At 39.3% G+C, this 18,739-nt stretch overlaps 3 protein-coding genes across 3 annotated transcripts; 1 reads left to right on the top strand and 2 right to left on the bottom strand.

The window, feature by feature from the left end:
• Positions 1 to 3,585: 3,585 nt before the first annotated feature.
• Positions 3,586 to 4,845, bottom strand: LOC117290038 (neuromedin-U receptor 2-like). The gene has a single exon (XM_033771272.1). The coding sequence runs from the start codon at positions 4,843 to 4,845 to the stop codon at positions 3,586 to 3,588; it is 1,260 nt and encodes a 419-aa protein (XP_033627163.1).
• A 4,347-nt stretch (positions 4,846 to 9,192) lies between these two features.
• On the bottom strand, positions 9,193 to 10,491 carry LOC117290037 (neuromedin-U receptor 2-like). The gene has a single exon (XM_033771271.1). The coding sequence runs from the start codon at positions 10,489 to 10,491 to the stop codon at positions 9,193 to 9,195; it is 1,299 nt and encodes a 432-aa protein (XP_033627162.1).
• A 6,816-nt stretch (positions 10,492 to 17,307) lies between these two features.
• Positions 17,308 to 18,519, top strand: LOC117290036 (pyrokinin-1 receptor-like). The gene has a single exon (XM_033771269.1). The coding sequence runs from the start codon at positions 17,308 to 17,310 to the stop codon at positions 18,517 to 18,519; it is 1,212 nt and encodes a 403-aa protein (XP_033627160.1).
• Positions 18,520 to 18,739: the final 220 nt, after the last annotated feature.

Below are 18,739 nucleotides of genomic sequence, written 5' to 3'. Positions count from 1 at the left end.
GTGTGATTTTTACATTCATGCAATGGTCATAGGTCGCACGTGGCAGACTGGCCCACACACATACTGGGATCGAGGTTGTAGCCCCCGTAACTACACGGCGCTTAACATTTACCGACTTGATTTAGAGACTACCACATAGCCGGCCTACAACGTTCCCCTTCAACCAACCCCATTTCCACTGACCCAAAGCTTTTCAGTTGATGCAGAAAAATAATCAAATTGTACACAACAGTGTGTTTAAAGGGAAGGTACACATTTGGTAACTGTCAAAAACCAGTGTCCTCACCCTTGGTCTATCCCATCATAAGCATAACATAAACCTGTGAAAATTTGAGCTCAATTGGTCATCGGACTAGCGAGAAAATGATGAAAGAAGAAACACCCTTGTTGGACGGATTTGTGTGCTTTCAGATAGGAATAAAAAAACTTATAGCTAGTAGAAGTCTTTTAATATTTGTTTTGAGTAATTACCAAACGTGTACCTTCCCTTTAAAAAACACTTATTTCTGCAAAAACAATAAACATTTTTGTGTAACTATATAACACCATATGATCATGTTAATTTAGATGTTCTCTTCAGTATCTAAAAGTGACAGCACAATTTGAACACCCAAGTTTTTAAAGAGTACAAGGGTCTACACGGATCAATTATAGACCTGTCAAATTTTTAATTTTTAATATGTTTAATGTTTAAACGAGGAAGGAACTGAGTTGGTCCATCAAAGAAAAACATGCACACTCAAAACAAATGGCTTTCTATATCTTTAATTGACATTGACTTTAGTAATTTATCTTAATTTGAAATATCCCCCCCCCCCCCCCCCCCCACGTGTAAAAACTGAATAAAACATTTCAGAGGGTAAATTGAATTCCAAAGAGATCGGCGTCCCAGGGAAATCTGTCCGCCGTAGATCTATTTCAAACTTGAGGGCGCTACCAGAAGTACTTTTTATACAGTTCGCCGTAAAGGAGGGCGGGGGGGGGGGGGTGCAGAATCACCTCACTTTGAATTCTGCAAGCTGCTCTTGCTTTCGTTATCAATTTTGTTGAAAACACTGGAAAAAGTTATTACTTTAACACAACATAAATTTTAAAGGTAATTAAACAGATCAGAAGGATTATCATTTTTTTGTAAACTTACTAATTAGAAAATTCATACTGGAGTAACTTTCTGGGAAAGATTCATTCTGAAATTAATAGGAATCTAAAGAGCCCACCACTATTTTATCCTGACTTACAACGAAATAAGCACACATTTTCACAAGTTTGATATTAATTTAATGTAAAATGGTTTATCAAAAAACATAGACGTTGTGACTACAGATGGGGGGTATATATGCGGTAATTACTCCAAAATTAATTACCTTAATAATGTTATAAACTTACCAGTAAAGAGAGCACTGTAGAGCTGTCGATATAAAAACACTTCTGAGAAACATTACCTATTGAAGTAGGGCAGCTTTGGAGGGTCACACTTCACCCAACAATGTTGCATCTGAAAAAGGCTTCAGACATGGGGCCTTTCTTCGACTTCTGAAAACACAGTAGGCATATGCAACAAGAGTGTATTTTCATTGAACACTTTCTTGCAATTTCGATTACTAACCAAAATTGAGCCCAAATGTTGACAGGTTTGTTATGTTTTGCATTGGGGCACACGAAGTAACTGGGGTCTTTGACAATAATCACCACAAGCATACCATGAGGGAGCCTGAAATTATTATGTGAAAAGAAATTAATCTTTAAAATGTGTAAGTCTTAGTTTGGGATTGGGATACAAACCTCTGCCGGTGTAAGATGCAGTTGTGTCCGCCATGCAATATTGTCCGCTCCGGACACTTTTGCATAGGCAATCGTATCCGGGGCTATGCAAAAAAGTGTGCGCACGTAAGCGATCGTGCATATGCACTGAACTTCGTATATGCAGCATGAATACTCACGTTTTATGATTTCAGCGAATACCAACGGCCGAACATTTCCCATGTCATTCATGACACATGCACTCAGTTTGTAAAAAATGGCGGACGTGTTCCGTCGACCAAGGGCGTTTAATTTACTGCAAGGACGGTTTTGCACGGGGTGGACACAACTGCATATGCAAATGTGTCCTAACGGACACAACTTTGCATTATGCAGCAGCGTCCGGGCGGACACGATTGCATATGCAAAACCGTCCGAAGCACATTATTTCATATACAATAGTGTCCTCCAGATAGCATTGCATAGAGGACATAATTGCATGCGACACCGGCCGAGTGTGGAGCCGGGTTTGAGAAAACGTATTAAGGGTCGATGTACTTTTTGGTTACACTAAACTTACACAGTTCGAAGATAATGATAGTAGAGAGCTTCCCAGAAAATATTACTTTCTGAGGTACTTTATTTTTTGAGAAATGAGTAAAACAATGTCATGAAAATAATTTTCGTCTCACTGATCATGAGACGAAAATAATTTTAGCATGTAAAAAAATTACAGGGCCTCAGCATCTAATATTTTAAGGTACGCTTTCTACTATCATTATCTTCAAATGGTGTAAGGTATTGTAATCTGTGGACATTGTGTTTTGTGATACAAAAAGTACCCAAATCCTTTAAGTTCTTATGCGGGTTCGGAACACTTATGGCGATATTTTAAGGCATGTAACGTCGTTTCTACGAGGAATTTCTGGCCAATAATAAAACTGCAGTAAGGTTTGCCTTTCCTTATTTACACGGATTCTCAGCGCTCTTGTTTATATTATATAAGATAATCTGAAGACAATCTGATGGGGGAAGTATTACACGTAAATAGAAAAATACTTTATAACATCGAGTATAGATACGTGCTATAATCAACAACATAGTATTTTGTTCTGCTAAATTTTACAATAATGTCACCTTTAAAACGACATATTATATTTACACACTTTTCATTTTCATATGTACATCAAATTAGGCTATAAAGGATTACAAATTAACCGCGGTAGAAATTTTAAAGAGCAGACTGATCGAAACGTTAAGTTGTCAACCACTGTTCTTCTTAGAACCAACACTGCTCAAAAGAGCTTTTCACATGGTGATACTGCAAAACCTAACCTGAGTATACCCCCCAAACTCGTCCCCAGGGTGTGTCGAGCGGTTACATACAATAGTTGAAAATAAAGTAAACCATGGGGACGAGGTTGACCCCCACCGTCCATACAAAGATTCAAATCCTACTTAGAGGCACTGGACACGTTTGGTGTTTGACAAAGCCAGTATTCTCAATTGATGTATCCCGACATGCATAAAATAACAAATCTGTAAATATTTTGCATCAATTGATCATCAAAGTTGCATGAGATTCATAAAAGAAAATACACCCTTGTTGAATTACTTTGTGTGCTTCAAGATGCCTTACAAAATGCTTTAGGCCTAATATTTTAGTGAGAAATAACCTTTTTCTCAAAAACTATTTTACTTCAGAGGGAGCCGTTTCTCACGATGTTTCATATAAACAGCTCGCCATTGCTAATTACCAAGTAAGTTTTATGCTAACATTATTTGAAGTAATTACCAATAGTGTCCAGTGCAAGCAGGCTCTAAATAAGATTGGGTTTTGTCTATTCACTCAGTTTGATGAGGTACGTGAAACACGCCAGCCGCATTTTCGTTCTCTTTAGTTCCCGTGTGTTCGTTGAAGTCAAAGCCGTGATTCAGAAACGGTCCACCTGAACGATTAGCTTCGGAAGCCGGAATTGGTATCGACGGGTCAACACCATTGAGTTGGTATGCGTTTTGAGCAGGGGTAACACTTGATAACGTTGTATTCCTGAGTCGTCTGCTACTGCACTTGTTCAGCATGAATGCCTTCCTAAACGCGCGTCTATACCTAGCATTGGTGACGGTGTACACGATGGGGTTGATAGCAGAGTTGATGTACAACAAGATACGGTTCACTTCAAATAAGAATGGTCTGATGTTTTGTGGGATGATTTCGGAGTCTAGGAATCCTTCCACGAAGAGGAGGAATGAAGTCACTTCGAATGGGGTTGTGGTAAAGAAGAAGACTGTTCCGTTGGCGACCAACATGGTGGCTACTTGGTTCCGGGTACGGATCACCCTCTTACGGTCCTCATCGGTGTCTCGCTGATGAAGTTTGAGTAGGATCCGGGTGTAGAAGAAGGCGTTACCAAAGAAAGCAACGAAGAAGGGTATGGTCTGCGTCAGATGGAAGAGTTGGTAAGCCCACTCTCCTAATCCAGCACATCTTCCAATAATGGTTGGATACTCAGAGTACAGTTCGGGTTCATCTTCAGGCCATGAGAGGCAAAACTGTATGAACTTGAGATTAGCAGGTACCACAAACAAAGCGAGTAGTAGAGCTACCAACCAGCAGAGTGTGATGAGCTTTACAGACCGGCCTGAACCGTTGATGAGTCGGTGTCGAAGTGGATGACACACGGCGATGTAACGCTCCAAAGATATAAAAGTTATGAAAATCATACCGGCGAAGCTGAACAAGTACTTTGTGACCTCTCCGAGCACGCAGCCCAGCATACCGAGTAGCGGCGCGCTGTTCGGTACCCCGTAGATGGAAAACTCTCGCAGCTTTGATACGATAGCGATGGACAGAAACACTGAGTCTGACACAGCAAGATTCGACAGATAAAAGTTGGTTGCCGTTCTCATGCTCCGGACTTGGGCGATGGTGAAGAGAAAGGCAGCATTCCCAATCAGTCCAATCGCAAGAATCATTGGAAGGACGGACACTCGTGTGACCTTCTCAAATGGGCTAAATAACAAAAATTGGGCAACCTCGGCTGTTGACAAATTACCGGTGTTGTTCAAATTGCAGTCTTCAGCAGTACTCACGTCCGATCCCATCTTTGCAAATAATTATTGATAGAAACTGTTCGCAATAAACATGTGCTTTGTGAGCAGATGTGCTCCGTTTAATAAAAGCGGTCAAGGTAAATTCGCTCTCAATATTTCGTGAAAAACAAAACAAGAAATAGGGCACGTTACGAACCAACCGTCGACCGGCATTTAAATGGTTTGCATGGAGATAATTCCAGCGTTGTCGGTGGACGATGATCACAACATGTCTTCTCAAATATTTGTTTTCAAGCATGGGTAACTGATGGTGGTTTTTAATTTATGAGGAGTTTTTAAGGATGCGGTGGTGCCCCGGCAACGGAGACGGAACACCGGTATGAAGAAGCAGATATGCACCCAGTATCCTCCACCGATTCTTGCAGTAACAGGAAGACAACTTTGAAATGGTTCTTCTGTCGTGGCGATCGCTGACTGAATCCACATCTTAATTGTCTTTATAAAACATCTCACTGTTTGATGTATAGACCACGGATGTTATAGTCTTTCCAATTAAACCATGCAGGACTCTTGGGTTGTTGAAAGTAAACCCCGGTGTCATTGCCAACGCTTAAATTGAATTTGCCCGATGAAATTGAATTAGCACCTAAATATAGCAACCATATTTTGGGCCGTTGTCCAATAAAGTGAATACGTATTCGTTATTTTGATGGACAAAGTGCAAACAAACGGCCAAATGGAAAAGATGGTTTTGCGGCAGCATCTAAATGAAAACTCAACTTTATCTATTTCTCTTCTTCTTTTATCATTGCCATGACTCTCGAAAATACAGACAGATTCATTGACATTTCACTGACTTCAATGTGATTGTTGAGTGGTGTTGAGGGTCCGTTTTGGAAAGATTGAAATTGAAAATGCCAACAGTTATCAGACCAGACTTTATTGAGCGGCCACAAATTCAACGGGGGGGGGGGGGGGGGGGGGCTCTGAGGTCAAAATCAGTTTTGTGATGAGCTTATTTTCAAATAGATAAGTTCTTATAAGGTTAAAGTCCCTGAATTCATCTGAAGTTGATGCATGAAGGGTTAGTTTATGGGAGTTTCTTTTAGAGCACAACTGTTAACATGGCGACAATGGAATAACAAGAAAATTGTACGCGATCTGCAAATTCCACACCAAGAATTGTTCGTTGGTGAAAAACTTAATCAACGAATTTTTGATTGGATAACATTTAAATTCAGGAATGAATTCAGGAATGAACTAAATAAAATCACCGTAGATTAACTGTATACAAACCATAACGGAAGCAGAAGTGTGACGTCATCAGATGGTTTTCGTATGGTGCAGACAAAACAATTTGCACTTGAAGGTGTAACACAAGAGACTTCAACATTTCCTCACTTTTATAAGGACTAAAAAACTGAATTTGACAACATTTGAGTACATTTTGCTTGTATTTTATTCGACCCTTTCCCTCCCAACATCGGTTTAGTTATACTTGGGATGAAGGGAATAAACAACAGTAAGCAATAAAAATAGCGGACCAATGTTACAAGTCTCCAATATTATTATTTTTTTGTTATGTTCCGTGGAATTTCAAACTTACAGCAAAATCAGGGAACCATAATCACATTCCCGAATCATCGAATAGTCAGGTTCTGCAGTTATTTAAGTGAAATTATTTAAGACATATTCCTTCAGGCTGAGGGGCCTTTGCTTATCATTTAGGTCTATTAAAAATGAAAATTTTAAACCCTTTATAGCACAAACAAAAAATGTCAACTTGTTACGAATCCGCAAAAACAGAGTGTGAATCTGATTAAAAATTTAGAACTTGGTAGCGTTATCCTGCTTTTAAAATGCACACAGTTGGTATCGCTTTTAAACTCCACATCAAAGTCTCTCTCAATGGGTATACACAACATAATTTTAGTTATAGCTGAAAACTCACTGTGGTCAAACGGTTAGACTGGATGATTTGATATCACAAGTTTTAAATCCTACCAAGCACAATTGATTTCACAATGACTACAATAAGTACTGTCGTTTTCTACTGAATCGCAATGTTTTGCTTTGGCAATTCATAGATCAATGTTCGAATGAGAGAGATTGGTTGTTGCCAGCTTGGCGTTTATGAGTCCCTTTTGGAAGTTTGCCGAGTTCCCTTGACAGAAAGATCATTAAAAAAAATGTGTTTAAAAGCCAACAACAACAAACCAACAACCAAACTTACAAACAACAAGAAATAATCGTTGCTACGGTCAGCTTTTGGCCGAAAGATGCGGATAATAATAATATTGTCGAAATTAATACATGTTGCATGCAATAATTGTTTGTTCATGGCTTATTGGCGTGAGATGATGTCGGGTCTCAATGATAATTAACTTCAAGCTTTTAAATAATTACCTTTTATCATTGGCGAATATTTTGTATGATTATGATACTTTAATTAGTACCTTATACCTGAGTCCTCGAATCTATAAACAAAATATTTAAAAGATATTTAAAATCTCAACCTAAATGTCTAGACCAGATCAGTTACAAATCAAACCTAGCACCTTTTTCAAAGAACTTGACATAATACTTTTAATATTTCGCCCTCTTCATAAATTCATGATAATGGGATAATTACATTTTGTGAACATCACAATGGCAATACATGCCGTTGTATTGGTAACACTTGGCATAGAAGTTGTGAGTGTGTCTCGTATATATAGTTAGGCTGGTCGATTACATGGGGGTAACTCGAACCACGATTGAGTTTTAGCAGAAAAACAATTCAATTTGATGAATCGGTTAAATATTGACTGGATCAGAAAAACTGGGTCCAAATAAAAATTGATGCTCCGGATCCGGACCAACCAACAAACAAACAAGCAAACCACTAAACCAACACACCAACACCCCTTAACAAACACAACTGCAACAAACATACGAATCAAACTTAAAGGGAGGAACACCTAAATAAATGCTATTTCACGAAACGCTATATTTATAGGATTAATCCTACGTTAGGAGTTAGGACGAGTAACTCGTCCTAACTTAGGATGGGTTCAATTATGTCCTAACTTCTATGGATACGGAACTTAACCCGTCATAAGTCCTTAGATTAATCATAAGTTAGGAAGAGTTTGGTGAAACTGACGGCTGGGGAGCTGTTGACACTATTCCATCGTGATACAAAATGTCAGTATCACCATTAGTGATTTGTATTTTGACATCACAATTTACTAAGCAACTACGATTGAGTTGCAGTGCAAGCCATACGCCCCTCTTAATACTTATGCATGACGTCATCATTCTTACCCAAAATGAGGCTATGGGCGCACGTTCCCCATCACTTGCAGTGGCTGCGCCCATCGCCTCGTTTTTAGTTAGCATTGTGACGTACCTCATGCATAAATATTAAGAGCGGCGTATTGGACACTTTCTGAACAGCAAAAACATTAAAAGGTCACAGATTTAAACTTACAGGGTTTACAGAAGGTAATGGTGAAAGACTTCTCTTGAAATATTATTTCATGAACTGCTTTACTTTTTGAGAAAACATTAAAGGCAGTGGACACTATTGGTATATACTCAAAATAATTATTAGCATAAAACCTTAATTGGTGACGAGTAATGGGGAGAGGTTGATAGTATAAAACATTGTACGAAACGGCTCCCTCTGAAGTGACGTAGTTTTCGAGAAAGAAGTAATTTTCCACCTCAAGTTTAGAATTTGAGGTCCCGAAATCAAGCATCTGAAAGCACACAACTTTGTGTGACAAGGGTGTTTTTTTTCTTTCATAGGTATCTCGCAACTCCAACGACCAATCGAGCTCAATTGTTCACAGGCGGTGTTATTTTATGTATATGTTGATAGTGAGAAGACTGGTCTTTGACAATTACCAATGTCTTTAAAACAAATATTTATTTTCGATGACGAAATAACGGATTGTTTTAAACACATGTCAAGACACGGCGAAACGTGCGGAAACAAGGATGGGTTTTCCCGTGTGTTTCTCCCGAAACGAATCCGATGACCAATAGAGCCTAAATGTTCACAGGTTTGTTATTTTTATATATAAATTGTGATACAAGAAGTGTGGGCCTTTGGACAATACTGTTTACCGATGTTGTGCGATTGCTTTAAGACCAATTGATCTTAGCTCGTCGTCACATTATCGGCCCCCTATGGAAAGCCTTTCATAAACCAAAAATCAACACAATATGGTGCCTATTAAACACCATTATATAAGTGAAATAATCAAACATTAAAACAATTATAGTTGTAGTTTCATTTTTAAACATCCAGCAAATTAAATTCGAGTTTATTATGAAGTCCTTTTTTCACGATGCTATACTTATAATAAACAAATAGAATTCGTCAGTATAGATTTCGATGATTACAGCTTATTATTTGACTTGTTGAAGCTCTGAATTGTCGAGTTGACTTTCTTGTAACGTTTCCATTGTTCCTTGAATATCATTGTTTAAGATATCAATTGAAAAGTCATCATTGAAACATGTGTTAGAGTATGTAGCGGGTCTAGCAACCATTGGGCTCTTTGATGGTGGTGGGGATGGGGGACCATGCGATAAACCTCCCATATGCATGTGGTATTTAGAGCAATACTCCGGGAAAGTACTGAAAATCGTGGAATGGCGCGGCCGTCCGTTGCTCCATGAAGCCGGCGTAAAGGCTCTCTTGAAGGCACGTCTATATCTAGCGTTGGTAACCGTGTACACTATGGGATTAATGGCAGAATTGATGAACAACAAAATGCGATTTACCTCAAATAACAACCCCCTGATATCGTAAGGGATCAGAATGACGTCATCCATGAACCCTTCGACGAAGAGTATCATGGAGGTGACTTCAAAAGGAGAGAGTGTCAAAAAGAAGACTGTCCCATTAACGATCAGCATGAAGGCCACGTGGTTACGGGTACGTATTACCTGCTGACGGTCGCTTGATGAGTTTCTCTTATTCAATCTGATGACGATTGAGACGTAGAAATAAAAACTCCCAAAGAATGCCACGAAGAATGGAAGAGTCTGAGCCGAGTGGAACATAGGGATAACCCATGGCTTGTCTAGAGCCGAACATTTTCCAATAACATCAGGGAGGTTAGCGTACTCTTCAGAGGCAGGCCATTGGATGCAAAGACGGTCGAAGATCATGGAAGTTGGAATCTGGAATGATGTTAGAAATACTGCCAGAATCCAGCAGGCTACAATCATCCTGATAGTGCGTCTACGCCCACTGATCAAACGGTGTCGAAGAGGATGACATACGGCTAGAAAACGCTCCAGTGACATCAATGTTATAAGGATCATCCCCGCAAAATGGAACGAGTAGTTGAAGATAGTATTTGAAATACAACCAGCCAATCCCAGGTGAGCAGTGGGAACTTCACCGTAAACTCCCAGCTGATAGATCCTTGTGACAACCACAATGGATAGGAACACTGAGTCCGCAACGGCAAGGTTAGCAAGGTAATAGTTGGTCACCGTCCTCATGCTCGGGATGCGGTAAACTACGAAGAGGAACGCGGCATTGCCTACCAGACCAACGAGTAAGATGACTGGTAGCAGGTACTGAGTCAGGGTGATGACCAGTGGGTCAAGAATGAAATCTCTAGCTTCGGAATGCGTGGTGAGATTGAGACTGTTTTCTACAGAGCAGTGTGTTTTACTCGTATCTGAACCCATTGTTGAATGTTGCAGCTGAATATCAGACGATAATACAATGTCAACTTTTCATAAATCACATAACAATCTCAAGTTCTGGACTCAAGTGTTTAATCAGGATCTATCCATTCAGAAAGCACAGACTGTTTCACAAAAATTGACGATCACTAAAGTACCAGTGGAACCTCTAGAGATAACATCCCCTCAAAATCTCCCATCTCCCACGTACACGATGTTGTTGTTCTGTACGTATAGTTTGAGCTTGACGGTCTACAAAATTATCCAAGCGATATAGCAATTTGTGATTGATGTTTAATGCCACAGAAGCTTCGATGTCAAAACACAATCGAGCGAAACAAAAAACACATAGAAGTAATGAGCAACACGATGGTGTTCGACGGTGATAAGTTACCGCGGTATCTGAAGTACGGCGAATTAAGAGTCACGCCCTGGTGATGGCAGTGGGGGTTTCCACGACGCAACACGGCAACGATATCCCCTGAATATACGCTGCTCGGAATACCCGGGTTGTTCTCAACACCTTCGAATATGAATATTACAAATCTTTGCACTTCACGACTCTCTGTGCGTTTGATTGCTTTCTCCTCAAAGCTCTCTCTATTTCTCACCGTTTCTCTCTTGAAACGCCTTGTAAATATTAACATGGAATTGCATCAATTTATATGCCCTTTGAAGAGGGTACCGAAACACGTCATACGATGTTGAAATCATCATCCATTTTGTCAGCGGTCCCTTCCAACCCGAACGTGCTCCCATTACGTATTATTATTGCGAATCTCTGGAAAGGCACACAATGCCCCAATAGATGACAGTGCATTTATCACTTAAATTTTGTGTGTTTGGAGTTAAGGCTAATCAAGTTAGTACAACGACGAATATGTTACAACGGAGATTTCATTCGGTCCGAAAAAAAGCCGCATCAACCTCGAGGACAAAACGTCATTTGAGTAGGGCGCCCTCAGCTAGAGTCTAAAAGAAGGTTGCTCATTGGCCCATCCTTCGCGCTGCGCGTACATAATAGAATCATTTTTCAATATTGCGTCGCCGCTTTACCTTTAAGATGGCGGCCCAGTGACTTCAATGCATGAAGTTCTATCAATTATTAACAAAATGTAATGAGTAGTAACAGAGTGAAATACAGTGAAGCTCAGAACAGTCTGGGCTTATTTGTTTCGCAGGTGAAAGTCTAATGGTGCTGGCAGATTGAATTTAATAGGGATTTTTGGATTACTGAAAGCTTTTCGTACAAAATTACAAATCTTTATTCAATGCTTTATCTCGGGAGCGTTAAAGCATTGGACACTATTGGTAACTACTCAATTTATTGGCATAAAACCTTACTTGGTAACGAGTAATGGGGAGAGGTGGATAATAATAACACATTTTTAGAAACAGCTCCCTCTGAAGTAACGTAGTTTTCGAGTAAGAAGTTATTTTCAACGACTTTGATTTCGAGACCTCAGATTTAGAATTTGAGGTTTCGAAATCAACCATCTAAACGCACACAACTTCGTGTGACAAGGGTGTTTTTCTTTCATTGTTATCTCCCAACCTCGACGACCAATATTGAGCTCAAATTTTAACAGGTTTGTTATTTTATGCATAGGCCTATGTTGAGATACACCAAGTGATTAGACTGAATACCAAAAGTGTCCAGTGGCTTTAAAGGATTTGGGTACTTTTTCAAAATGTCCATAGATTAACATTAAACAGGGTTTGAAGATATTGATAGTGGAAAGCTTCCATTCAAATATTACTTCCTGAGATGCTGTAGTTTTTGAGAAATGAGTAAAACAATGTCATGAAAATGTGTTTGCAAATGATTAAAATCATGTTCGTCTCATGAGAAGAAAATTATTTTCATGACATTGTTTTACTCATTTCCCAAAAACTCAAGCACCTCAGCACGTAATATTTTCAGGGAAGCTTTCTTCTATCATTATCTTCAAACTGTGTAAGTTTAGTGTAAATCTGTGGACATTGTGTTTGTTGTCCTACAAAAGTGACCCCTTAAGTCACGTAAAAATCCCCACATATAATACTTGGAATTTAATAATTAACAGCTCAGTGTAGATGCACGTGTTAGAATATTCATTTTACATCTATGTCTACTTCCGGCCCAGACATTATGGCTGCGTGATGATAAATACTGCTCCTTAGATGTGCAAGAATTTACACTGTAAATAAATTGGATGCGTTGACTTCGAACCGTGCAGAAAGAAGCGCGGTCAAACTTTAATGCAGGCACCAACCTGCCTCGCCCACTTTCAATTACTACAGTATTTTAAAGTTAATTAAAACATATAAAGGTCCGAGTGAACTTTGGATTCCATAGAGTCTGTCCATTATTGGGTTGCTATAGCTTTAAGACTCGCCTAGACATGTAGAGAACTTTTATATTTATTTGCTGAATGAAGAGGATTGGTCAATGGCCAAAAGTGAAGACGGGATTTTGATGAAATAAAGTAAACAAATTGTTGTCAAACTATAATTAACAATGGCCGAACCCCTCATCACACAAACAAAAGTTAAAATTTGACTAAATAAATGAAAATATTACAAATAAACTGTGCTCCTCTCATAAGATGTGACACATAAGACAAAGGCGTTCTATTACTCTCCCAAAAAAAGAGAGGAATTTACATAACCCCTTCTTAGAATAGTGCTTCTTCTGTTTTTTAGATTTGATTTTAAACCCGTCTAAGACCAAGGTAAACAGAAACTAATTAACAAAATTGAGGCGTTAGTGCACGTTCTCACTTCATCAAAAATACCCAGCCACGTACGCTGGCTACTTTAAAGGTATCCACAAATAGTATTCAGTCACAGTAATTATAAAGCGACTGGAAAACAACATCATTTTGGTTTTACCCTCATACGCTTTGTAGCTCAGCTCCGCATACTCTAGACTTGGTTCCAAGTCTACCATCGTATAGCTTTAAGTTTACCCGAAATAGCCAAATACACTATTGCCTGAAGTAGCGCCCTCTTGTATTGTATTTGTATTTGTATTTGCACACATTTATTTCTTGCAGGTTAACTTCCGTCATTAGTCTACTGCGAGTTGGGGCGCGTGCTGTTGGGCGTTTTTCGTGGCTGATGCAGAGAAATAACCGCGATTTCAGACTCTATATATATATATACTCAACTCGGTTCTATTACAGAATGAAGTTCATGTGTCTGGATTCACACCCACGTTCGAATCCCCTTACTCAAAAATATTAACGAGCATACAAACATGCCTCGAAATTGATGGTTTTCCTTTTACTTTGCGGTCATTTTATTGAGTAAAAAACTTGACTCCACAAATGGCATGCCGTGTTTGTTCACGACGTGTAAGGAACACCATGCCAGTTCAAATCATGTTTGTGAGCTCGTTAATAAATCCACTTTTAAAACATCTTTCAACCATATGCGTTATATAACAAACGGTTACAAAACGCTTTTCATATTACCAACTCGACTGTTCCATGACAACGTGTCTCTTTAAGGCATTTGTAAACAAACCACTATTTAAAAATTTTGGTTTGACAAACTCAACTTAGGGTTTTAAACCAATTACAGAGAGACTCTTGGTGAGTTGTTTGTTCTGTTGGACTGGTCACTGTGATGAGGTCGGAATTTGTTTGTGGTGATGGGCAGTAATTAAAAAAAGCGGGAATGAAAAAACCTTATCCGAGTCTGATTAAATGCAAAACCACGTCTTCATTTACAGACCGTGTGAACTTTGGGTTCATTGTACGATGCTGTTTGTTTTATTGAAATTGAATTGTTTACTTTTCATTTAGATCCGTCCGTTGTGGCTACACTTTCTACAGTCAGTGCGGGAAATAATAACTGTCCTGCAAGAATTTTCAAAGATGGGGGCCGGCCAGATTGGGAGTGGACGGCGTGTCAATTAGATATGGTCATCTGAGAGAGGAGTAAATACATTCACATTCATCATTGAAAGTGTCATTCTGGTTGAATCAGAGACCAGCTGCTTTTGTTTTTGTCTTTGGACCGTTGTATGGTCAGTAAGTCTCAATGGGCCGTACGGGCTGGACATATAACTTCTCATCCCATCCTAACCCCATGGGTCTAAGAGAACTCTGCTGTTTTTAGCAGAGTTATTGCTGGAGAATAACATTTTGGTAGTTAGCAAACAAACATTGCAGTGTTAGGCGCGTGTTATGGCCGTTTTTGAAATTGGCGCGGTGTGCCATATTTTTACGTAAACAAACTTTGTTTTCTTGCATGTTTTCAAAATTTGTGCAGGATAGATTGTGCGCAAACTTTAAACACCGCTCGATCTTTGTCGATCAACCACATATCTTATTGAGAAATTATGCTGTATATGAAGAGAGTTTACGTCGAAGTCCGAAGTAGCTTTCTGCCAGACCTTTGCTTCTGTCAGAAGTAATGTTTTTGCTTTAGAAAACTTGTGAAGAATGTCAATAAGAGGTCTGCTCACAAACTGTATGTTAAGAAATTCTTTTGACAAAGTTTTGCGACGAGTCCCCGCACTTTGTCACAAGAAACTCTAAACTGAAAACGAGGTTGCAAGTTTGGGGTTTGGGGTTTTTAGGATTGAAACTTAGCCTCGTACTCTTCATCAACACAAATAATGACCGAAATAGTTTGACAACTTTTCGTAAATCTCAGTCGGTGGCAGATTTAATGCTCAAAAGGTTAGGCAAGATTTAAATTAAGAAGGAGAACAAATTAATGTATGAAATTTGTAAGGATACAAAAACACCGTTGCCCAACTTTAGTATGAGAGCTTACTGGTTATGAAGTTCATACAGTTATTTGTTAATGGGAAATATTTCTGCTCTGAAATTTTCACAGCTTACTTCGAAGTATTTATTTTTATGTTTTTATTGGGTAAAAAAAAACAAAAAGTTAACTTTTCCCTTAAATGGCACTTCGAACGAAACGGCTGTCTGAAATATTCAAATATCGATGTAAATAACTTGGAAATAAAGCAATAAGACGATTGCGATGATCCGCTGTTTAAACTGTTTAATTGTCTCTCGTAAAACTCACACATTCACAACATTGACGCTAAGTGCGCAGATTGCACGTGACGTCATTAGCCGCCATCTTTGTTGATGAAAAATATCGTATGCACTGCGCACAACTCACAGCCAATGATATCCTTTCAAGTTGCACGATTCATCAATTATTGCAGACAATGCAATTATTATTAATATTGATGGTTTATTAAAATAATTTTTTTTAAAGCCATTGGACACTTTCTGAATAGAACAAAAATTAAAAGTTCACATATTTACAAATAACTTACAGGGTTTACATAAGGTAATGGTGAAAGACTTCACTTAAAGTATTATTCCATGAAATGCTTTACTTTTTGAGAAAACATTAAAACAATTATCAATACTCGATATCGAGAATAACGGATTTACTTTAAACACATGTCATGACACGGCGAAACGTGCGGGAAACAAGGGTTGGTTTTCCCGTTATTTTCTCGCGACTCCGATGACCGACTGGGCCTTAATTTTCAAAGGTTTATATATAAGTTGTGATACACGAAGTGTGGGCCTTTGGACAATACTGCTTACCGATGTTGTGCGATTGCTTTAAAGCAATTTACATTTTAATGTAAATTGCTTTAAAAAAGTTCAATGACAAGGGAAATGATAAATAACCAAAGCTTTACTAACAGAAGCACCACAACATGCATGCACAACTATAAACATTCGAAATCAGGGAGAGAAAGTGATTAATGATCATGATTTAAAACTCACAGCGTCGTCCAAACATGATTGTTTTTATATTAGCTGCCATTATCGTCGAGTTGCTTGTCCATCAAGTGTCTGGGCGTTACTAAATGTATTATATTAAGATGTCAGTAAAGTGCGTCATTTAAAGACACCGACACTATTGGTAATTGTCAAAGACCAGTCTTCTCACTTGCTGTATCTCAACAGATTCATAAAATAACAAACCTCTGAAAATTTGAGCTCAATCAGTCGTCGAAGTTGCGAGATATTAATGGGGAAAAAACACCCTTTTCACACGAAGTTGTGTGCTTTCAGATGCTTGATTTCGAGACCTCAAATTCTAAATCTCGGGTCTCGAAATCAAATTCGTGGAAATTTGGTTCTTTCTTGAAAACTACGTCACTTCAGACTTCATGTTTTATATTATCAACCTCTCCCCATTACTCGTAACCAAGAAAGGTTTTATGATAATAATTATTTTGAGTAACTACCAATAGTGTCCACTGCCTTTAAATCAATGTGTGGGGTTTCGTTCTACTCAATCCGAAACACGCACTATACAGTCGGTTGGGTGGAGTACATTGAGCGTGCTATTAGCACACGCATTGTAGCATTAAACATCGTTGCGCATACTCTTTCAAATAAAATCTCACCAGTCATTTGTTATGAACTGCAAAACAATATTAATAGCAAAATTGATGTTGGATTCAGTTCGGTGTGCTCTTAAGGGGATTTGAAGTACACTACTTTGTGTAATTGTTTGTTAAGACTTCATCTATGGTGTGCCGCATAATGAGTTTACCGCAGAGACAGCACGTAGCAACCGTCTGTATCTACTCACTCGTTGTCATGAAACCCACCCTGGTCTACATGTCTTCTTGCCTTGTTGATGAGGCTGTACTCCATCTTGATAAAGACTTAAGTTTCCTGTAACGTGTCTAAGTTAGATCTCAATCCAGTGAGAGAGGACAGAGATCTGTCTGTACACACGGTGAATTGAAACTGATAGGCGAGAACGTGCGTTAAACTTCTGAGAATTCTAAACAGTGTGACTCAACTCTTTTTGTCGTAACTCTGACTGTCAGCCATGGGGGCAAACAATCAGGTAGCTGCTGCATGTGATTCTTTTGTGAATCTTACTGTTGCAGATGACTCTGTTATACAACGTTACACCTTCTCTGGTGTAACTATACAAGTTAAAATCATCAGCATCATCATTGTCCTCACTGTAGGGTTATTGGGAAACTGTGCTTTTCTGTTCGTCATTGCCAGAGTGCGGACAATGCAGACCCTCGTCAACTTCTATTTGGTGAACTTAGCCTTTGCAGACTTGATTTTACTCGTGGAAAATGCAGCTATACCGATAGTGTATTACTTCGGGATAGGGGTGCCTTCGAGCGGACATTACATTGGTGCTCCAGGCTGTATTGCTAATAACTTCTTCGCCTACTTGGGTTACTTTGCCTCCATTACTTTAGTTTGTCTTATATCGACCGAGAGATACCTAGCAGTATGTCACCCATTGAAGCATCTCTCGATTAACACCAAGAGCAGAGCTTCTAAACTTTTGGTCGGTGCTTGGGCTGTCGCTGTCCTATTCAGCATTTGGGCAATTCCTATTCAATCTGTTCACCAAAAGGTCTGCATTGAATGGCCTGGAACTGATGAGTTTAGTAACTTCCCCGAGCATGTAGGACGTTGCAGACCATCAGCTTTATGGAATTTGTTATTATTCGATGCCTTGCAGACAGTTCCATTCTTCTCTGCTCTCATCTGCAATGCCGTGTTCTTTACTAAGATTATCCGTAATCTCAGAGGACGGAGTGCGTTTGAGAGAGAGTCCGTTCACACTCGACGTACCTCCCGCACAACCCACCAAGTTACAACAATGCTGGTGGCCAACGTGGTTGTGTTCTTCATTTGCCACGCCCCGTTCCAGTTCCTCAACATGTGTGGGTTGATAGCGAATCTAGCTGGACAGCAACTTTTCTCCAATCCAGTCACTGAGACTTTTATTCTCTTGGTCTTTCGGATTCTTGTCTCGATAAATTCGGCGGCTAACCCGATTGTCTATAACGCAACTAATTCCCGTTACCGGAGGGCGTTCATACGGGCGTTTACGTGTTCGACCCGGGGTAAGGGTGGACCCCGGGCTCGCTCTAGATTCGTGACGGTCAATGACAGCTTGGTGGAAGCTGGCCGTAGCGTCAAGAGACATGGTGAAGAGAATGTTCAATTCAACTTGAATGAAACGACTCCTGACAGAAGTTCACAATACTCACAATTGACAAGATTATAAACTTCTATAAATAATGTTCTGATGTCTAAAGATCGGAGTGTGGGTTCGATTCCCATGCATGATACTTGTGTTGTTGAGCAAGGCACTTAACAATTATTGCTTCTCTTAACATAGGTGGAGTCTGAGAGGGCTAAGTCAGTATTTTGTTGGATTAACCCATTTAGAGCAACTTTAATCACCTTGGGGCTGTAAACTCCCAAGGAGTTGAGATTGGTCAAAA

Source organism: Asterias rubens, chromosome 5 (genome assembly GCF_902459465.1).
Source record: "Asterias rubens chromosome 5, eAstRub1.3, whole genome shotgun sequence".
NCBI lineage: Eukaryota > Metazoa > Echinodermata > Asteroidea > Forcipulatida > Asteriidae > Asterias > Asterias rubens.
The sequence above is the reverse complement of the archived record's forward strand: the minus strand, read 5'-3'. Positions and strand labels throughout refer to the sequence as shown.